This window comes from Primulina tabacum, chromosome 15, assembly GCF_025594145.1.
Source record: "Primulina tabacum isolate GXHZ01 chromosome 15, ASM2559414v2, whole genome shotgun sequence".
NCBI lineage: Eukaryota > Viridiplantae > Streptophyta > Magnoliopsida > Lamiales > Gesneriaceae > Primulina > Primulina tabacum.
In genome coordinates this window covers 30,240,698-30,261,688 of record NC_134564.1, presented here as the reverse complement: position 1 = coordinate 30,261,688, position 20,991 = coordinate 30,240,698, and the positions used below count along the sequence as shown (strand labels likewise).

The following is a 20,991-nucleotide window of genomic DNA, read 5'->3' as shown; positions in this document are numbered from 1 at the left end:
TGCTTATTTTCGGGCAGTAGAAACCAGTAGCGAGAGCAAGCCTATTTCCAGACTTCAACCGAAACTCTCCAGCAAATTACGGTAAGTGGACTTATGTATAGTATCTTGAATCCAGTTTGATGATTTATGTTCTAAAGCAAAATTTCTGTATGATCGATTCTTGATATCTGAATTTTGAAGCACTGAAACCTAGTGAACTAATGGTAGGAATATATATTCTGAACATTACTGATTACCGATTACTGATTACTGGCATCACCCCTTAGAGGAGAGAACATATGGGGGACTGATATCAGTTTAGCCATGAAATTCACGAACATGCTCAGTGCTTACTTGTCAAATTTCTGATTACTGAATAATGATTACTGATTACTGAATATTGAATACCGATTTCTGTTCTGAAAATAAGAATTTCTGTATATTATTCGTATTGCTGTTTATGTTAAAAATGGTTTTGACAACTGGGAGCAATGTTATTCTCAGTTTTAAATTATGTTTTTCCGCTGCATCTGTAGAAGCAATGTTATGTCTGTTTTACATTTCCGCTGTAAAACATTAGTGATTCGAGTTTGTATCAGACAATGAATTATTTCATATTATGAATAAAAGACTGGTTTCTGAATTTTGTACTTCTGAGGCTTGTTGTTTTCGAATGTAAATTTGAGAGCAACGTCGGTGTTAACCAACCCCCGTCCCGGGGCGTGACATAAATTACCTCAATACATGTCATGTGTATGATACAATATTAAGAACATATATTTTATAGTAGGTTTCTTATGAGACGGTTTCATGAATCTTTATCTGTGAGACGGGTCAATCATACTGATATTCATAATAAAAAGTAATACTCTTAGTATAAAAAGTAATATTTTTTCATGAATGACCCAAATAAGATATATGTCTCAAAAAATACGACCTATAAGACCGTCCCACACAAATTTTTGCATATATCTTAATAATGTAACAGAGCACATGTCACGGTGCATCTATAATTTTTTTTATATGTGCAATAATTTTTATTTTATTGATAGGGATATTTTTATATTTCAATTAAATTTTTTATTTTTTCTTCAGAATGATAAATTAGTTTTGAAGAAAATTATGAAAAAAAGACCAAAGCAAAATATTTAACCAACATGAGAAAGATTGACATAAATATAATCGGATTTGGATTATCTGTTATAGCTGAAAACACAGTACTTGATGTCGTGCACTTTTTATACAAGATGATCAGTTGATAATCTGATGGACCCCACACAGTGTCAGGTAAATTTAAAAAATTGTCAGACGAAATGAGATAATCAGTTGAGCATCTGGTGTAAAAAGAGCACACTACCCGTGCTGTGTTTTCAGTCATAGTAGAGGATCCAAATCCGTAAATAATCCATGCCATTAAATTGATTTAAATGTCAGATTATGCGAATCTGAAAGAAATTGACAACCAACCCCCCTAATAACTCGGGAGTATGTGCTTTTTCTTTTACCAAATTCAACGGAGCATTGATCTGTGCTTTCTCAAAGTCATAACAAATGGGACAAAAACATAGTAAAACACACTTTTTTCTTGTGTACAAATAAAAATAACCTCAATATTCTCATCCTGCTTGCCTTTCAACAGATAAAGAACCATATCATGGATGAAAATTCCCTAGAGGAAAAACCCAAAAATGGTGGTTGGAAATCAGCCATCTTCATCATTTGTAAGAAAATTAAAGATTTTATAATTTTATTTAATTTTTTGTATACATGCCATATGAATTTGTTGAATTTATTTGGCCAGTTGTTGAGATAGCTGAAAGATTTGCATACTATGGAGTGGCCGGAAACTTATTTATGTATCTAACAAAGGTGTTGGGGCAAACCACGGCGGCAGCCGCCAAGAACGTCAACACCTGGCAAGGTGTCTCCGCCATCTTCCCGGTGATTGGTGGCTTTCTCGCCGATTCTTATGTCGGCCGGTACAAGATGGTCGTCATCTCCTCCACCATTTATCTTTCCGTGAGTTTATTTCTATTTTTTTTTTCAAGTTAATCGGACATATTCAATTTTAGTTTCATCATTGATTTGTGTTTGGTTGTAGGAAAATATCATAATTAAAAATTACTGAAATAAATGGAACAGTAAAATACCATAACTAAATTACTGATAAGTACTCTATTTAATTACAATCTCGATCTCATTCATATTTGTAAAAAAATTGCTTATCAATTGATTTAATTTAACAGGGATTAATTCTGTTAACCTTAGCGGCCTCTACAGTGCCTTCGGGGCTCCGCCATACGGTTTTCTTTACATCATTGTACGTTCTTGCAATCGGAGAAGGTGGGCACAAGCCATGTGTACAGACTTTTGCTGCTGATCAATTCGACGAGACTTTGCCCGAAGAGAAGGTGGCTAAGAGCTCTTTCTTCAACTGGTGGTACGTCGGGATAGTGTGCGGCGCCGTTGCGGCGGTGCTGGCGGTGATCTACGTGGAGGATTATGTGGGCTGGAGTTTCGGGTTTGGCATGCTGGCTGTGGCAATAGCGGCGGCTCTTGCCGTGTTCTTGATTGGAAGTAGGACGTATCGCCGCCAGGCTCCTGTGGGAAGCCCCTTTACTAGGGTGGCTCAGGTGGTGGTCTCCGCCTTGAGGAAGAGGCGGTTGCCGGAGAGGGAGGTGAAGGGAATTTGTAACGAGAGTGAGGGTGTCAATATGAAGGAAGGTGGTGGATTCATTCGGGTTTTGGCTCCTACGAGACAGTTCAGGTATTTGCTTCTCTCTTCTTTTTTTATCTAATTATTATTATTATTATTATTTTCATTATATTAGCTCTTTTTTTTTAATTAGAAATTGTTTATGTCATTATATTATCAATAAAATAATATTTTTTTAATGTAAATATTATCCTCGTTTTGATTTTGTAAAACTATAACATCATCCATGATTTTAAAACAAAAAATAGTCATAAATATTATGTATTCTAAAATAACAAAGGCTAAAACTTGTATGAGACGCGTCTCTTATTTTGGTCATCCATGAAAAAAATATTACTTTTTATGCTAAGATATTACTTTTTATTGTGAATATATGTATGGTTGACACGTCTCACATATAAAAATTCGTGAGATCGTCTCACAAGAGTCATACTCAATAACAAATTACTCTGCTTAAATAATTGTCTTAATTAATACAATCATCTCAATTAATTATAAAAAATCTTGTGAAGAAAGTCTCAATATAGTTTAATATAATTTCTAGATTTTTTAATATTAAATTAAGTTTAACATAAAAGAATATTGTGCATGTAGACAGATCCCATATTATGGAGTAAGATATAAGTTTTAAATATTTATCTTATATTATTAAATTTACCCGAAGTAATACAATTAAATTAAAAGAAAGTTTTATGCCTGTTAATTTTAGACAACACAAAAATGTACGTGAAAAACCGTCTTTCGGATAAATATTGTAAGTTAGATTTCCGACCCGACAAAATTAATGAAAAATATTATTTTTATTTAAAAAATATAACTTTGCATTAACATGATCAATATGTCTCACTGATGTGAAGTAGATTCGCAATATCGTCTCTAATTAAACTCGCTATTTACATAATTGTACTAGCTAGGGGAAATAAATCCATTTATAAAACAAATTTGAAATGAAATTTGTGGTTTTTCTGTTTTGTGGCTCGATTATTTTCTTAATATTTTCTGAACAACAATTAAAATTACCTTTGGCCCACATGTACTAAATTACATTATTATTATATTTTGACTAAACACACAATCGGCATAGAATCAATGAATTCATAGATTTACTTTATTTGGGTGGATCTATTTGTGGATTAATTACTTTATAATTATATCAAAATTAGCATTAAACTTTACAAGATTTGTTTTAGAGTCAACCCATGTTTCAAAATCTGAGCTGGCCGTCGTGTTCGACCAACTACATATCACTGGTTCGATTTGAACCACACTTCAAAACTATTTTAACAATCAAACCGATCATAAACGGGTCAAAAACCGACCTAACCAATTCATTATTTAAAAAAAAATAATAATTTTTTTTAAAATCTAATTGATTTTTAACTTTAAAATATCAAATTTTATTTTTGGTTATATATATACACACATGATTATTTGGTTTAATAGAATCTAGTTGATTTTTAACTTTAAAATATTATAGCTTATTTTACTTGTAATTTTTTTGTTTAAAATATATATAATCACATTTAATATTTGATTATAGGTACATTGTTGTTTAGATTTTACATTTTAGTAAACATGTTTTTTTTATATACAAATTTAAGATTTTTAGAATTTAAAATATATTATTTATTATATTAAATTATTATTTTATATAATATAAAAGTGTTTCGATCATACTGATTGATATTATTTTAAGATTGACCGAATCGATCATGAAAATATTAGAGTGATCATAAGATAGCGTTTTGAAATGACGTAGACTCATTTTGTTCATATATATTTCATAAATGGACATCAAATCAATCCTCGACAATCTGGTTCACTTATTGGTTCATCCATTAAGACAAGAATCATCGAACCTATATATATAGCCAAAAAATAGCAATGATTCAAAATTGGCTATATTAATATTTATTTTTGTAAAAATCAAGATAATTCGGAATAAAAAAAATAGGTCTCTTGTGAGACGATCTCATAAATCTTTATCTGTGAGACGGGTCAATCCTACCGATATTCACAATAAAAAGTAATAATCTTAGCATAAAAAGTAATATTTTTCATGGATGACCCAGATAAGAGATCTGTCTCACAAAATACGACACGTGAGACTGTCTCGCACGAGTTTTTGCCAAAAAAATTTAATCTAGTTTTTTTTTTTTCTCAGTTTAGGTTAGTTAGCATTACAAGTAACGTGACCGACTAAAAAACTAATCCACATTGAGTCCGATCACAAAAAATTCGGTTTTACTTTACTTGTTAAAGTTGGTTGGAGGACATAAAACGTGTCAATGTAATAAACTATTTAATGAATATCACAAGAAGTCATTTTGTATTCAAAATATATAGAATTAAAAATACTTAAAAACTTTAATAAACATTATTTAACCAGTTAAATCAAATGCATGTGAAAATATTTCACATTTAATTTAAATATGCTTTTCTTTATTAAATTAATATGGTTCTCCTAAATTTTATCTTTGACATAAATAAATTTTAGTTTAATAATAACTAATTCAAAATGTGTATTGCAAGCCAATAGATACTTCATTATATGATTATGAATAATTTTTTTTTAAAAAAACTATTGTATGGTGAAACAAATTGATTTCTTGTGTGGGAAATTTTGAATTAATGGTTTTTGAGTTTAAAAAAATTATATTTTCTTAATTTTTTTCGTGGGAAGGTTTTAAAATTATTATTATTTATTTATTTCCCTGATTTAATAAATTACCCTCACTATCTTGAGTTAGATGTTTTCTTTTTTGTGTATATTTTTGTTGCAGCAAAACTTTTTTAGGCTCTATAGATTATCCATTCACCTAAAAATCTAAAGGAGATCTCATTATGTATGAGTAATCGACATGCTAAACACACACATACACACACACAGATAGATATATATATATATATATATATATGTATATGTATGTATGTATGTATGTATGTATGTGATACGTCCGGCAGTTTGGTGATTCCTAAATTGTTTGGACAAAATAATATATTTGGAATCCATCCACATTACAAATGTGATCGTATTCGCCATTTTGCAGATTCCTCGACAAGGCGACGTTCATGGACGACAGGGATGCATCGAGTGATCAGAAGAGGAATCCATGGAGACTATGCTCGGTAAACCAAGTAGAAGAAGTAAAACTAGTTCTCCAACTCATCCCCATTTGGCTTAGCTGCTTAATGTTTGCCGTGGTGATAGCACAACTGAGCACTTATTTTACCAAACAAAGCAGTACAATGAACAGATTCATCACAAAAACCTACCAAATCCCACCAGCATCATTCCAAGTTTTCACGGGCCTTACAATTCTGACATCCGTTATACTATATGAAAGAGCCTTCGTTCCCATTGCAAGAAGATTCACAAACCACCCAACCGGAATAACAATGCTGCAACGAATCGGGATCGGCCTAATCTTCTCCATTCTGACAATGGCAGTTGCTGCATGTGTCGAGTCCAAAAGGGTACGAGTAGCTAGACAAAACGGATTATTAGACATGCCGAAAGCTGTGGTTCCAATGGCTGTTTGGTGGCTGATCCCACAGTACATGTTGTGTGGGATTTCTGATGTGTTTACGATTGTCGGATTGCAAGAATTATTTTACGATCAAATGCCGGCTGAAATGAGAAGCATCGGTGCAGCTGCGTATATTAGTGTGACCGGGGTTGGAAGCTTTTTGAGTACTGGTTTGATAAGTATCATGCAAGGGATAGGCTCGAGGACTGGGCATAAATGGCTTGGAGACAACATTAACAGGGCAAAACTTGAATATTTTTATTGGGTTCTGGCTGCACTGAGTGCTGTTAATTTTTGTGGGTTTGTTTATGTTGCAAGAAGGGTGGTCTACAAAAAGATTGGAGTTGAATGCGAGGCTCATTCCAGTTCCAGCGAGAAAGAATCAGATTATTGCATATCAATGGAAGATTTGAAACAGTTAAGGTGAACTTTTTCCCGGCGGACCGAACCTTTAATAGCAATTTAGGTTTATTAGGGCATACTACTTTACAAATTCTTAAACGTCATAGCTTTGTATGCCTCTTATGACTTTCACGGTATACATTATTCGATATGAATTTGTATACGGATTGGAATTCGATACATTTGTCATAATAAGACATGGAACGTACGCACTTCAAATACCATTAATTTCTCGAATGATAAATCCCATCACATGTAGATTCCAACACACTTGTAAGTAATCAGGGAAATGAATCCCAGATGAGTCCACGTCGAGCATAAGTTCTCACCCAAAATAATATGGCAACATATAATACCCAGTACAAGAATCAGAATAAAAAAAAATGGCTGGATAAAAAAAAAGTAGTGAACTAACGTGATTCTACTGATGAGCTTGACCATGCGGCGGGGGGCCAGGAGGCAACGGCGGAGGAATCCCTGACTGAATGCTAAATTTGTCTGCATTCCATGTGGATTCGTATTTCCAGACTGCAGTAAGTAGTGAGCGTCCAAACTTGAATAGAGGGGCACTATAGAAATCTGTTAACAATATGACTCGAGAGTTAACCGGTTAGTCTTTAACTAGTTTGATGAAATATTGTATAGAACTTCTACAATTTTTTTAAGATGCTACAGTGTTTGATAAAACTAAATAATTTTTTCTTAAATACTTATATTACCTATAAGATTTTGTTAAATATCCCAGTAACAACTGCATAAGTAGAAAGAAGTTTATTTTGAAGTTGAAGTTAATAAACACTTATCTTCGATCAATAATGTCACAAAATAGATTAAATGAGCTAGTTATGTTGTTGATTGACAAAGAAATGATTCGAAAACTGGATTATACAAATTTGATATATTTTTTTCCTCTAAAATAGCCAGACAATTATTATTTATGTAATTATTTCAAATATTTATTGATTTGTTTTTTATGTAAGATATTGTTTCTTGTGTATTTATTATATTTATTATTTGCTAACTGACTTTTAATATTATTTATAGCAACCAGAGAACCCATTTTAAAATTTTTGATTCAAGCCCCATCAAACACATGTACTGCTCTGTATGTAACGCACCAGATTCGATGGCTGTCCTCACCGTACCAAGACGAGTCTTTCCAGCATGCTTATGTCCTCACTCACACGCTCACCCATCCAAGATTGGAATATTATATAAGGTGCAAGGAAATAAGATAAATTAATTAATGGATATTCCTAAAATTCAATGAGCAGGTTATAATTATGCATAATGAGATAAAGAATTAAGGGAGGAATGAGGGTAAGATCACATAAAGTAGTAGTAGGCTAGCTTATATGGTTCAATTTTCTACTAGATTATATGCCTAAATATTGTGATTCATACATACAAGATGCTTACAAGGTTAATTGGAAACAAATCAGCCAAGTTTGATCAAAAATTGTTGGATCTAGCCACCCCATATTTTCGAACCAATGGAAGGGTAGGAATCAAGGAATAAATCTCATAATTTGATAGCTAAATAAATCAATCAATCATGGAATGGATTTTGGGAGTAAAAAATGTGGGATTGAGGCCAATTTTGGACATGATTTAGGCACCCAATTTAGCCTCATCCCATCACCTATAAATAGTCCATCATTTCTAGCCTTCCTCACACCCTAAAATTCGAAATCTAGAGCTGCAAGTTTCGAATTCCAACAGCATACTCTAGGCGAAATTGTTGCTGAAAAATCGTACAAGAGTTAGGCTAGAACGTGAGCCAAACTGCCGCTCGAGCTAGGAGCAAGAAGCAATCCGAGTTGAGTGTGATTCGAACCTTCTCGTTTCCATTAAGAAATACGGTAAGTGGACTTGTTTTAAATTTGATTTTCGGTTTTGCATTTTTTGTTTTTGAAAATTCGGACGAGTGCAAATTCTTTTTCTACTCCCTTCTTGTATTGATTGTCGTATGGTTTTGGGCACTGTGAGGATTTGACTGGATATGATTATGAATCCCAATATGACATGTTTTTTGCCCTTACATGGTGGGATTGTAGCCGTATATGGCCTTACCCTCCCATTTCCAGATAAGCATGAAGAACAGCTCGAAGAAGAAGAGTCAGGCCAGTTTTGGGACCGGTGAAATTTCGAGATTGTAGTTTGAGTTTAAATTCAATTTAAATTGTAACACTTCCGTATTAATTCTGTCATTTTCAGTTATTGAGTTGTAAAGACAATGTTATTTCTTTGTATAAACTGGCTTTGTTTGAGCAGCATTTTGTTGATAAGACTGATGTTGGTTACTCAGCGAGAAGAGATCCGACGGGCTCCCATAAGCGTCAAAACTAATAGAGGTGGTGGTGCCTTCTGATCTCCTTGAATAGTTGAATCAAAAGATGGAACAGATAGAGGCATTGGCAACTCCAATTCCTGGGATTGTTCCCTCATTCCGAGGCAGCCCCGCTCCAAACGTACCAGGAGTTGTGGGGAACTCAGGTACTGGGAAAGGACCAAGAACCCGGTCTCCATAAACAGGAGTTTGCTCGCTGATACCAATCAAAAAATTAAAACACGGCTTTGCTAGATGTCACATGAGCTATAAAAAACTAAAATTTCCAACGGTTATCATCCACATGCCTGAAGAAGAAACATGTTCAACATAATATAGCCCCAATTAAAAACATACACATTTTTAACAATTTGATATTAAGAGGATATCTTCACCTCTAGCTCAATTTATATTGTAACGCTTCCGTATTATTTTATCTTTAGGTCAGTCTTTACCTTAAGCTTCCTCATTAATTTATATCCTTCCCAACCTTGAAAGTCTTTATTCATGTTCCACCTATTTGCAAATTCTTTCTTGAAGTTCTTATACTCCAACCACACATTCTCAAATCTGAAAGGAGTCGGGCCATAAGTTCCTTTTGAAGTGTCCAAAATCGAAGGAAAGTGATCATTTGATGTAATCCTAGGCAATGTTGTTTGTCGACAACAAAGGGAAGGAATCCAACCACCCTCCTGAGAACAAAGAACTATGACTCTGCAACAAATGGGAGACGCCCTCATGTTAGACCAGGTGAACTTTGCATTCAAAAGTGGTGGATCACAAAACTCCCACAACTCCAACTCCTTCATCAATGGATCAAAGCATCAAATACTGCTAGTCAAAATTTTACTATCCAATTTCTCACTAAGATATCTGACCACGTTGAAATCTCCACACACACACCAACGCTCTTCCCATATCATTCTTAAACCAGCTAGTTCATCCCAAGAAGCTTGTTTGTCCCTTGATTTGTATGGCCCATAAACAGCTGAAAACCACCCATGATCACCCTATATGTAAAGGAAAAACCCTTTAACGATGATGTTTAAAATTTGTCGATAAAAATACTTTTAATTTTTCAATAAAATTTCAACAAAAAATCTTTAATGATAAGTTATTTAATTGAAGTATTATTTACGTATCAAAAAGTGTTAAGTATGTCTCTTGTGAGACGGTCTCACGAATCTTTATATATAAGATGAGTCAACCCTACCGATATTCACAATAAAAAATAATACACTTAGCATAAAAAATAATATTTTTTCATGGATGACTCAAATAAGATATTTGTCTCACAAACTACGACCCATTAGATCGTCTCACACAAATTTTTGTAAAAGTGTTGATAACACTTCACGGTTTCTGTTTAATTTATTACTAGACTTAATTACCTCTATAATAACTTTTCTTTTATTGTAAAATTAGATTTACCTTTCAGAAAACTCAAATGTAATAGTGTATGCCAACAGGCAACAAATTAAAATTTTAATGTTTCAAAATTTTAAAATTCTAATACTTTATAAATTTTTCATGTTTTTTCCATAAAATATTAAATAAAAAATATTCACGTTTATACACAATATATGTCATTTTTTTCACAAAATACATCAACAGTAACATGTACGAAATGTTGATTTATCAAAATTCTATAATATAAAGTATATTTAAGATCAAAAGTAAATTTTTTATGTTTTTTTCTATTTTTGATAATGTAAATAATATATCACGATTAACAACGTAATTTTTGTAATGCGTAAAGATATTTTTTTGAACTCTATTTATTTTTTAAAATAAAAACTAAATTTTAAAACTAATTTATGTTTATTTATTTGAAGAATTTTAATACACAAATATATTAACCATAAATTGATTAATATATATATATATATATATATGAGCAGTGATACTCTGCTCTATCCAAGCTTAGATCGACCAAAACATGGGTCGACCAATGTTTTGGTATACTAAAAAACTTGGGTCAATCAAAACTTGGATCCACCAAAACAGATGATTCCACCAATGTTTTGGTCTACTCAGTTTTGGGTAGCTTATTTTTAGAAATTAAAACCAGTGACATTTATTAAAAATTAAAAACAATTAATTAAATCGGCTACTACTTTTGCTCTAGAAGAAGTGGTATGATAGTGTTCTATTTTGTTTTGTAAAAAAAAAAATAAGCAACCAAAGTCTCTGTTTGCTAGCTGTCTAATTCTTTTTATCTTCTATGTTAAACAAACTTGGAATAAAATAGGGAAACAAAAAAAGTGTGCTCATGTTAGAAATGATTTAGTGCTACAGGTCATTCGTTTGATGTCATTCAATCTCCAAACGCTTGTAATGTCTCCCTGGCCTACATTTGAGAACCACACGAATATGACACAATGATACAGTTTTTCCCGTTTTACATTGCGACTGTTATTCAACCAATAGAAGATGGCTTTCACTATTTCCCACAGTATTAGTCGGCTAAGACACTTGCTTTTTCAACTGTGCTCAGTATTATTTAATAGCTTCTGTGTTGGGTCCAGAAGTATTGACATTTTATATTTAGCTACTTGACATTTTATGGTTTGCTACAAGCACTGGCTCCCCTTTATTGACGGTGAAAAAAGGCTAAATGATGTGGATTGTTTTCTTCGTATTGGCTATTGGCTTTGCAATGATTTAAAGTTATATAATTGGATATCGTCGATGCTACTCTTTACAATTGCTTAAATTTATATAATTTATCGTCGTTTAATGTTTTAAACGTCGGCTTATTTTTTCATGATATTTGGTTCTTCCTCTCAGCTTCAAGTCGGTGTTCAGGGACAAGGGTCGACCTACTATTGTAACAATGGCTGCACGACATCGCTTTTTTGTACTTTCTGGTTATACACTTTTGCAAAGTGTAATGTAAATATTATGTGCATTATGCTGTAGTTATGTTATTTTGCGAAATATGTTATTATACCTATAGTTCATTGATATTTTATTTACATAAACATGTAAATATCTTAGACTCAAAAAAAAAAAAAAAACAATCAAACAAACAAATACAACACAGTTGTTGAATTACCTCCTCACAAATTTGCATCTCATTATCCTATATTTTTTTGTATCCTATTTAAAAAACGTCACGTATTTCAAAAACTCCCAACAATTTTTGTTATATATAAAATTCTCAATAAATATAACTTAACTTTTGTAACATATTTATCTTTTACCTAAGTAAACATTAAACTGCTTAGTTAGATAACATAATTTTATTTTACGATAGTTTTTCCTTTCAATTTTCTCTCCCTTTAAAAAACTTCATTTTCCACAAGTACTACATAACTTTAATATCTTTTTCTCTTTAGTTACATTTAAATAATTTTGTATTATTTATTTAAAAAAATTATTCAAGACTATAGGTCTTTGTTCATAATTTTCATCTCACTATCTACCATTAACCTTATCATCTACTTCCAAACTTACGTAGATTCCTACAAAATATACACAAGTTTTTTTCATATTTTATTTATATCTTCAATATATGATGTCATATATTTTTAAAGTTTGCAATTTACATTGGTTTTATAAAAATTATAAACATCTACTATCTTAAACGTACATTCGTATTATATACATCTATGTACATGCAAAAAAATAAATATACAACTTTTTTGTATTCTTTTGCTTCTATATTAAACAATTATCCTCTATACTATATGATTCTCAATTCAGCGCAATAATTATCCTAATTTCCAAAGTACTTGTTGTTTCTTATCATAATTTTTTATTTAAAAAGTGACGTAGACAAACGATAGGATCACATATTCGAGCCATTTTACTTTCTTTTATATTTTGAAAACAAACTTGCTTTATTCATATTAATATAACAGTAGCATTAATGTTATATTTCATAGCATTCTATTCATTGTCGTCAACATCACTGTGATAAATAAAATTAATGTTGAAAATATTAAATATATTATACCTAATTTAATTTATTTTATTAGTCCCTCGTTATATTCATCTATTTCACTGCCCTATGAAGTATATTAACTCTTATATCTACATACCTTAGAAACTCAAAGTTACGAACTTCATATTTTTTACTTTGTTGCGTATATGAACAATTTGAAATACTAATCATATGAACACGGATAAAAAAAAAAATTTACTATACTCGTAAGACTTACATCTTTTTAAATTACGTTTTTATACAACACCTACACAAATACAAACTTCTCGTCAGTTACTCTAAAAAAACAAATAAATACTCACACGCTAGACGACAAACTTGAGTAAAACACCTAGAATTGAGGTGCCCTACCCTAGCACATATAAATGGCGCATGACTTGTAAGGTAAGTCATGCGGCATGCGGTTTAAGTCGATTATATAATTAATTATTTAAAAGTAAAATTTTAAAATTTTTGACGTATTCGACAAAAGGATAAATAAGAACCCAAACCCCAAAACACGTATTACCTGCGTGTTCGGCGGGCGTTGTCGTCGGCAGTGACGTCACTGCCTTTGCTTCGATTCAACTTTCAGAAATTCTCACTTCTGCTCGCTTACTTTTCCTCGATTTTGTTTCAATCCTTCATTTTCATTACATCTCTGATTTTTTTCCCCAACTGGAGATTCCATTTCCAGCCAAGAACCAGCTACAATCAACACCCCAGCCGCCCGCCGCCGCCGTCCCTTTAATTTTATAAACCTCAGAAATCCCGTTCAGATCCCTTGATTCTTTGGAGTTTTTTTTTTGTTTACTTGATGGCTGATTGCAAGAACCATGCAATGGAATTCCCGGAAAAATCCCAAAAAGACAACAGGAGCAGCTCCTTGACGATTTTCAACCGGTACGGAACTTTCAAGGCCTCGTCTTCGGCGGGAGGTGAAATGACCAATAAGCCTCTGTTCGGCCTCTACAATTCCCCGTCTCTGCAGCAAAGCGGCTCCATCAAGAGTTTGTACAGCTCCTCCTTTGGCTCGATGGTCTCCGCCGGTAATTCATTGAAGGGAAAGGTTAGAAAATTATGCTCGATTTTCGAATCCCCAAAACACCCCTCAAGCCCCAAAAATTCACAATCTTTGCCACTGCCCTCGCCCAAGCCGATAAAGCCGACCAAATTGCTGCTAGCAGCATCGGATTCTTCAAATTTCATTTCCAAAGGTATCCCTTCTCCAGTCCCGGAATCTCCCTTCAGGCTACCTGGTGCTGAGGACAGAGTTGTAATTTACTTCACCAGCCTACGGGGAATACGAAGAACATTTCAAGATTGCCACAGTGTACGCATGATTTTTCATGGGTTATGTGTGAATCTCGATGAGAGGGATATATCCATGGATGTAGCTTATAGAAAGGAGTTACTGAATGTTTTGGGCGAAACTAGTATCAGCTTACCTCAAGTGTTTATCAAGGGAAAGTACATTGGGGGAGCTGATGTGATAAAGCAATTACTAGAGGCTGGTGAATTGGTTAGGCTTATAAAGGGACTCCCTTTTGTTGCTCCGCATCCGTGTGATACGTGCGGTGATGTGTGGTTCGTTCCTTGTTCGAATTGCAGTGGCAGTAAGAAGGTGTACGATGAGGATGAGGAGAAGCCGAAGAGGTGTCCGGAATGCAACGAAAATGGGCTTGTTCGGTGTCCACGCTGCTGCTCATGAGCTGTGAATGCGAGTAGATTTTAAGTTAACCTTATGAAAAAGGGTGTCCTTATTTGTTTCTCTGTATAGGTTTTTTTGTTTTTTTTTTTTTTTGGGTCATCTGATTATTCAGTATAAACGATGATAACCTCATATCCATATGCTGAAGGAATCAGCCATGTGCATTGTGGTTTATGTATGGAACGTAGGTGAATTGTATGATTGTTCACCTTGGTGGTGTACATTTTAATGCTCATTATGTAATAGTTGCCGTTGTGCTGTGGCATGTACTTATGGCTGATATGCTGCCAGTGTTTTGCAGCTTGTGATAGCATTTTCATGGTACAGTCGTTTATATATTGATGATTTTGAAAACTTTTGTCGAGGCCCCTCAGATCACAGATGGTTTATTGTACCAAGATCATTATATTTTTCCTCTGTTTTATAGGACTCAGTTGAGTTATTTGTGTTGCATGTAAGCTGTGAGTATGAATGTAAACCAATCAAGTTTGCGAAATTTCACAGGTTTGTGGTACTTCTCTTGTTAAAAATGAGATTTAACTAAGCTGAAAATAAGGAAGATCAAGCTAGCGTAGCGTGAGCTTCGAAGTTTTGATTCATGGATATGCTCTTGAGCTCAGGTAATGAGTATGGTTCACGAGGTCAGGAGTTTTGAATGTATTCCATATAGAAAATCATTAGTTTGCATCTGTAGTGACTAGTGGTATATCATCAGTTGGCGACTTTGTTCTGAAGTTTAAAATATGATAATAAATAAGTACAACCATACACACAAAATATCGCCATACAACAGTTGGTGCTATACCTGTTGTCCTCTGAAGTGAGAAGAGGGCCTCATGTCATCCAAAGTATAAATAAAATAGGACGCTACGTGGCATGCTCGATGGATATTTTCGCCACTAGTTGGAGAAACCGAACCGGGGAGGACTTATAGTTACTTGCTATTGTGTAAGAGGCACACATTCAAGCTCAATGTCTAAAACTCCTCGTTCTACGTTCTGCAACTTAATAGAGATATCTTGTTTCACCCTTCCATCTTCTAAAGTTATAACACCATCTTTTACTAGTGTGTTCTCTTTGCTTGCTTTCCACTTACCGAGTTGAGTTGGCTCGTTAATCGAGGAGCACTCAGAAGCTTTTGCAGCAGACACGAGTGGCTGGATATCTATCTCTGCTTCCCCCATAAAATCATCTGTTTTGAATTTATCCTTGTCGTATACAAGCTGGCATGCCATCACAAAGTTTCTTAGAGTCAGATTTTTAAAAACAAAAACAAACTGGAAAGTGGTGCATAAAAAAAATTAGCCTCAAATATCAATGCTTTTATTCTCAGAAGAAAATCACATTGCACCACAAATACCAATGTTTTTATTCGTCTATGTTTCAGTAAATTATCATTTATCCAGAAAATTAAATACACATTTTTCATTATGCATACGGGAATCTTACCAACTTTAGAGGGGGAATGTGTTCTGGAATCGACAACATTAGCCTTTCGTTCCAGACCGGGTTGAGATTATTCTTTATGACCCTCGTCTTCATTGACTGCCAAAAAACAGGTCATTTAAAAAACCGTGATGCATAGATCACTACAACAACTTCATGGACAATAAAACGAGAACAACAGAATAAGTACTTGATTTCCCAGTGAGAGGATGACGTATGGATCACTAGTCATCATATCTCGGACCGCTAGGTTAGTACCTCTCACGACGTTAACCTTGATCAATCCTACGAATTCGACCATACCTGCCTACACCACACAATCGAACATGATCAGGAAACGTACTCTTCCAAGCCAGAATTTTTAAGTATTAAAATGAATCACAAAGTGCAAGCTTATCTTTATTTGTCATATCTTAATTCAGTAACGGTTTCTTGCTGCAAGAACATTTACCATTGAGTTAGTTTTCTTTGGCGCCTTGTGTTCACCTCTTCTCCAGCTATTACGAAATGCCTGCCCCAGACCTTGGATTCTGTGACCTGTAGTTTGTTTTTCCAAGTGTTTCTTATTATCAATGGCAGATTGAGATTGACAGCTTGAAGAACTCGCGTGGGATGTTGAAGAAGATGAAGGGAAAGAGGATGATAAATCATGGTTCGAAAATTGTTGCATTTCATATTTTCTCCTGTGTATCCAAAAGGGAATCTACTTGAGAAATTATAAATACATTGAAACGATCTTAGGAGGGATGGACTTGTAACTAACTACCTTATGAAATCGGCACGCTCCTCTATCGAGGAATCCGGTCTCGGTTTTTTAAAATCATATGGAACATAAGCTTCATATTTCGAGTTTACTGCAGCATTTCCTCCCATTTCAATCAAAGAATCTACTTGCTCATCGTTCCATTCGTCAAGCTTCACAGATAAAACCTGCAAAATAGACATGAAATAGAAGAAATCACGGTTGTGTAATTGTGATAGATTCGACAAGTTAACCAAGTGTTCCACACCTTTGATATATGCACTCCAAGGCTCCTATGTACACCAGAGCATTTGATACAAATGAATGCTCCGATGTTCAAAGATCTGCTCACGACAGTTGAAATATAAACACAAGTTTTGTTATATAAATAAAAACCCAAGAAATACAGCAACAAAGTTGAGATCATTCAGTAATATCAAATTACTGTATAAGTTATTTTAAAATTTTACCATAACATAATTGGTTAGAATATATATAATATAACATAACAAAGAACATATTATGGAATTAGTGATAAGTTTATCATTTATAATGATTTTGTTTAGAGGCATGAAAAAGAAGGAAAATATATCTTGCGAAATAAGATGACAATTTTTGGTGTAATTTTGGGAGATGGAGAATCATTTCCAAGAAATGAATCCAAACCAGGGCCCTAAAGTAGACAATAAATCGTGTGGAAATTTTGTCAGAAGGTTTACAGTACAAGGTTCCAAGTTTGGTGCGAGGTATGAGTTTGAGACCAAATTGTAACAAACCTTTTTTCCAGTTCGAAAAAAAACATGTGGAAATTTACCACCAAGAATAATGGAAAAAGATAAATTATGAGACTGAGACTTACACCCATTTTGGATCTCTCGAACCACAATCTGCACATAATTGATTCCCGGGTTCAGATAACATACTCTCTAGCCTACGCTGTGTACCTGATTGACACAAAATTTCAACAGAGTTAAAAATCAGCATTGCACATTAATGAAGATAGAATGAATTTGGCATCTATTTACTACAACAAAATAGTTTATCATATTCAATTTCCCTTGTTTTCCCCAGATTACTCTAGTTGTGCTAGCCAAAGCTTCATTCAAATTTGTCCTGATCCACTCCAGCACAAAAAAATCCCAACTCCGCGGCTGGTAGTTATTGTCATGAGTGGAATTGAGAACCTTTGTATTGCACAAGGATATGGTCCGGTGACCTTTTTCAGTTTGTACACTTACTCGAAGTATTCCGCCCTTCCTTCGGACAGTTACGCCACTTTGGCGAGGTTTCCTTTTGTAGGAGATCGTAAAGACAAGAACCTGGTCCATTTGATGCAAAAATGTTGCGGTGATTAATCTCAGAAAACTTACTTTTCACAACTTATTACATAGTTCACCTAGAACAAAAATCTACCTATAACTAAAACAAGTTTGGATTTACATGCAAATGATAAATAAAACTTCAACACAAATACACAATTGCCAAGTAATCAGTGATGATACTAGCGATGGGAAAACATTAAAAAATATTTGTACCAGGTCATATGCTCATATCATGTAGTCTGAAAAATCAAAATGACAGAAACAAATCGGATGATGCCTCCCAATGCAAGTCGCATACACATTCAATCGACGTGCGACCAGAGATGATAAAAAATAACAAAGATAAATTTACTTTATAACTTTCAGAGGCAGCATCTCGCAGAGAAATCATACTTCTAACGATAAAACTCAGTTTTATCTATCAACAGTTATCATAATTTCACACTCCTAAATGTCAATAAAATGAAATATACCTCAGCTTAAAACTACAGGATCTCATAAAATAAATTATAGGTCGCACTCATCAATCATCCCCATTCTTAGAACAACAAAAAACTGCAGAAAATAACATGAATACACAACAATAAACACAAGAAAATTACCAGAAAGTGAAACATCATCTGTTTCCGCATTTCCTTGTTCCACAGACATTTCAACCCCAAGAAATTCAGACCCAAATCCGAAATTCTTGGTGCTTATAATCTCAAATAAATCATTTTTTGTTTGCTTCCTTTCTGCATGAGTCAAAGGGGTCCTGACGGATTATTCATTTCTTTAGACGCACAGATCAAAATGTTAGAATCAAGAAAATGTGGAAAAAATATGATTGCAGCAAACTTTAAATAAAAATCAAGAAATTTTTTTTTACAGGATCAAAGGGTGTTGGTGTTGTTCAGCTGAGATTGGTTCAGAAGTGGTTGGATTAATTTTACATACGTCCACTGGCTATTACACATCAATGCATTATATGCAAGGACAAAACATACACAAATTCTTGCGTTGATCTTTTAAATATTTGGTGGGATTGGATTGGATTGGATTGGGTTGAGTTCTTGTTGATTCTGGGAAGGAATTTGCTTGCACGAGGTATCTTAATTTTGTAATTATTACATCAATAAGGATTTAGTTACTCTTTTGGGAGACCAAGCAAAAGTTAAAGGTAGATAGATGATCGCCAAACAGATTAACAAGAATCCACTAAACGCGCACTTGTGTCGCTTCACGCTTTCTTAATTTAGTTAATTTATAAATTTCTTCAAGTCGTTATTGTTTTAAATTTTAATATATTAGACATTACATTAATTTAGTTTGATAGCTAACTTTTACCAAAATAACATATTTTTTCCTAGTATAATAAAAAAATAATTTTGATGTATCAGAAATACGGGTGCATGAAAGTCGATTTTTTGCATCAGGTTGAGTATTAGACCTTTCATCTTTGCTACATATATTTATTTGCGAGACATATTAATCATACCTATATTTGATATAAAAAGTAATATTTTTTATCGTTTACCCAAATAGAAGACTTATATAGCAAAATTGACTCATAAGACTGTCTCATTAGAGTTTTCATGTTTATAAAAATCCCACATTTTAATGAAATAGATCTAAGTTTTTGCAACAGATCTTTTCCTATCTAATAGATTGAGTCTGGACACGCTTACAAACATGGAGGAAAAGGCCGCTGTGCAAAGTGGGTTGTGAGATCCTAATCAAATCAGTGGCTCAAGCGAAACCAACTTCTTGTGTGTATACCTTTTCCTTTCTTCCTCCTTGGCAAATGGAATTCAGAGGATGATCAACTCATTTTGGTGGGACGGAAAACATAGTACAGTCAAAGGTTTGAACTGGATCAGCTGGGAGAAGTTGTGTGTCCCGAAATAATTTGCTGGAATGGGTTTTCGAGACTTCTGTAGCTTTAACATGGCAATGCTAGGAAAACAAGGATGTAAACTTTTTAGTGCCCTTAATGCTACAATTTGTCGCCTTTACAAAGCTAAATACTATCAAGAGGGGATTTCTTATATGCCAATCTGGGGCATAATCAAAGCTTTAGCATTTTGGCTTCCCAAGTGGTGTTAAAAAGAGGCTATAGATTGAGGATTGGGGATGGAAGTCATATCAATATTTGGAAAGAACCGTAACCGTGGATCCATGACCCCTCAAATTTTCATGTAGATCTATCCATGATTCCAGAGTTACACGGTTGGACAGTGCAAGACTTGATGATTCCGGGCTCACAGGAATGGGATCATGATATTATCGAAACCATCTTTATGGATAGGATGCTAGGGCGATCACTGCAATTCCACTCGGGCTGATACAACTCCAAGACACCCGAATCTGGCACTTCAGCGAGAACGGTTCTTACACAGTTAAGTCAAAGCACCAAGTGGTTATGAGCTTGAATGTAAACCTTGTTGAATCAAACAAGGTCCAAGGAAATTGGAAGGCAATTTGGAAGATGGAAGTTCCACCGAAAATAAAACTCTTCATCTGGCCTGCTTGTAGAGACTGCCTCCCTCATCGCACTAATCTTCTGAAGCGGGGAATTCATGTGTCATCTCTATGTGTGATGTGTAACGTGGATCTGGAGACATCATGTTACACATTTATAGTCTGTCCTTTCGCACGTGAATGTTGGGTCAGAGCTAAATTAATCATGTGTCATCTCTATGTGTGATGTGTAACGTGGATCTGGAGACATCATGTTACACATTTATAGTCTGTCCTTTCGCACGTGAATGTTGGGTCAGAGCTAAATTAATTCAGGTTGTGGATTCCCTAGCATGCGCTGCTGAAGGATTCTTGGCATGGCTATTCAACACCATCCAAGAACTTAGTGGAGTAGAGTTGGGTAGGTTTGCAACTATCCTCTGGCCA

The 20,991-nt window shown here is 34.1% G+C and overlaps 3 protein-coding genes across 3 annotated transcripts; 2 read left to right on the top strand and 1 right to left on the bottom strand.

The window, feature by feature from the left end:
* Positions 1 to 1,365: 1,365 nt before the first annotated feature.
* Positions 1,366 to 6,937, top strand: LOC142527021 (protein NRT1/ PTR FAMILY 5.4). Its single transcript, XM_075631722.1, has 4 exons — positions 1,366 to 1,700; positions 1,781 to 1,998; positions 2,226 to 2,746; positions 5,746 to 6,937. Exons 1-4 carry the CDS (start codon positions 1,634 to 1,636, stop codon positions 6,650 to 6,652), a joined length of 1,713 nt encoding a protein of 570 aa, XP_075487837.1. The 5' UTR covers positions 1,366 to 1,633; the 3' UTR covers positions 6,653 to 6,937.
* Positions 6,938 to 13,381: 6,444 nt separating this feature from the next.
* LOC142526611 (uncharacterized) lies at positions 13,382 to 14,949 on the top strand. Its single transcript, XM_075631113.1, has one exon. The coding sequence runs from the start codon at positions 13,702 to 13,704 to the stop codon at positions 14,593 to 14,595; it is 894 nt and encodes a 297-aa protein (XP_075487228.1). The 5' UTR covers positions 13,382 to 13,701; the 3' UTR covers positions 14,596 to 14,949.
* A 544-nt stretch (positions 14,950 to 15,493) lies between these two features.
* Positions 15,494 to 18,832, bottom strand: LOC142526610 (putative ADP-ribosylation factor GTPase-activating protein AGD11). The gene is made up of 9 exons (XM_075631112.1): positions 18,708 to 18,832; positions 18,022 to 18,102; positions 17,643 to 17,727; positions 17,052 to 17,127; positions 16,808 to 16,971; positions 16,493 to 16,724; positions 16,232 to 16,348; positions 16,045 to 16,140; positions 15,494 to 15,818 (listed from the first exon to the last, which is right to left on the bottom strand). The coding sequence occupies exons 1-9, from the start codon at positions 18,754 to 18,756 to the stop codon at positions 15,537 to 15,539; spliced, it is 1,182 nt and encodes a 393-aa protein (XP_075487227.1). The 5' UTR covers positions 18,757 to 18,832; the 3' UTR covers positions 15,494 to 15,536.
* Between the last annotated feature and the right edge of the window lie 2,159 nt (positions 18,833 to 20,991).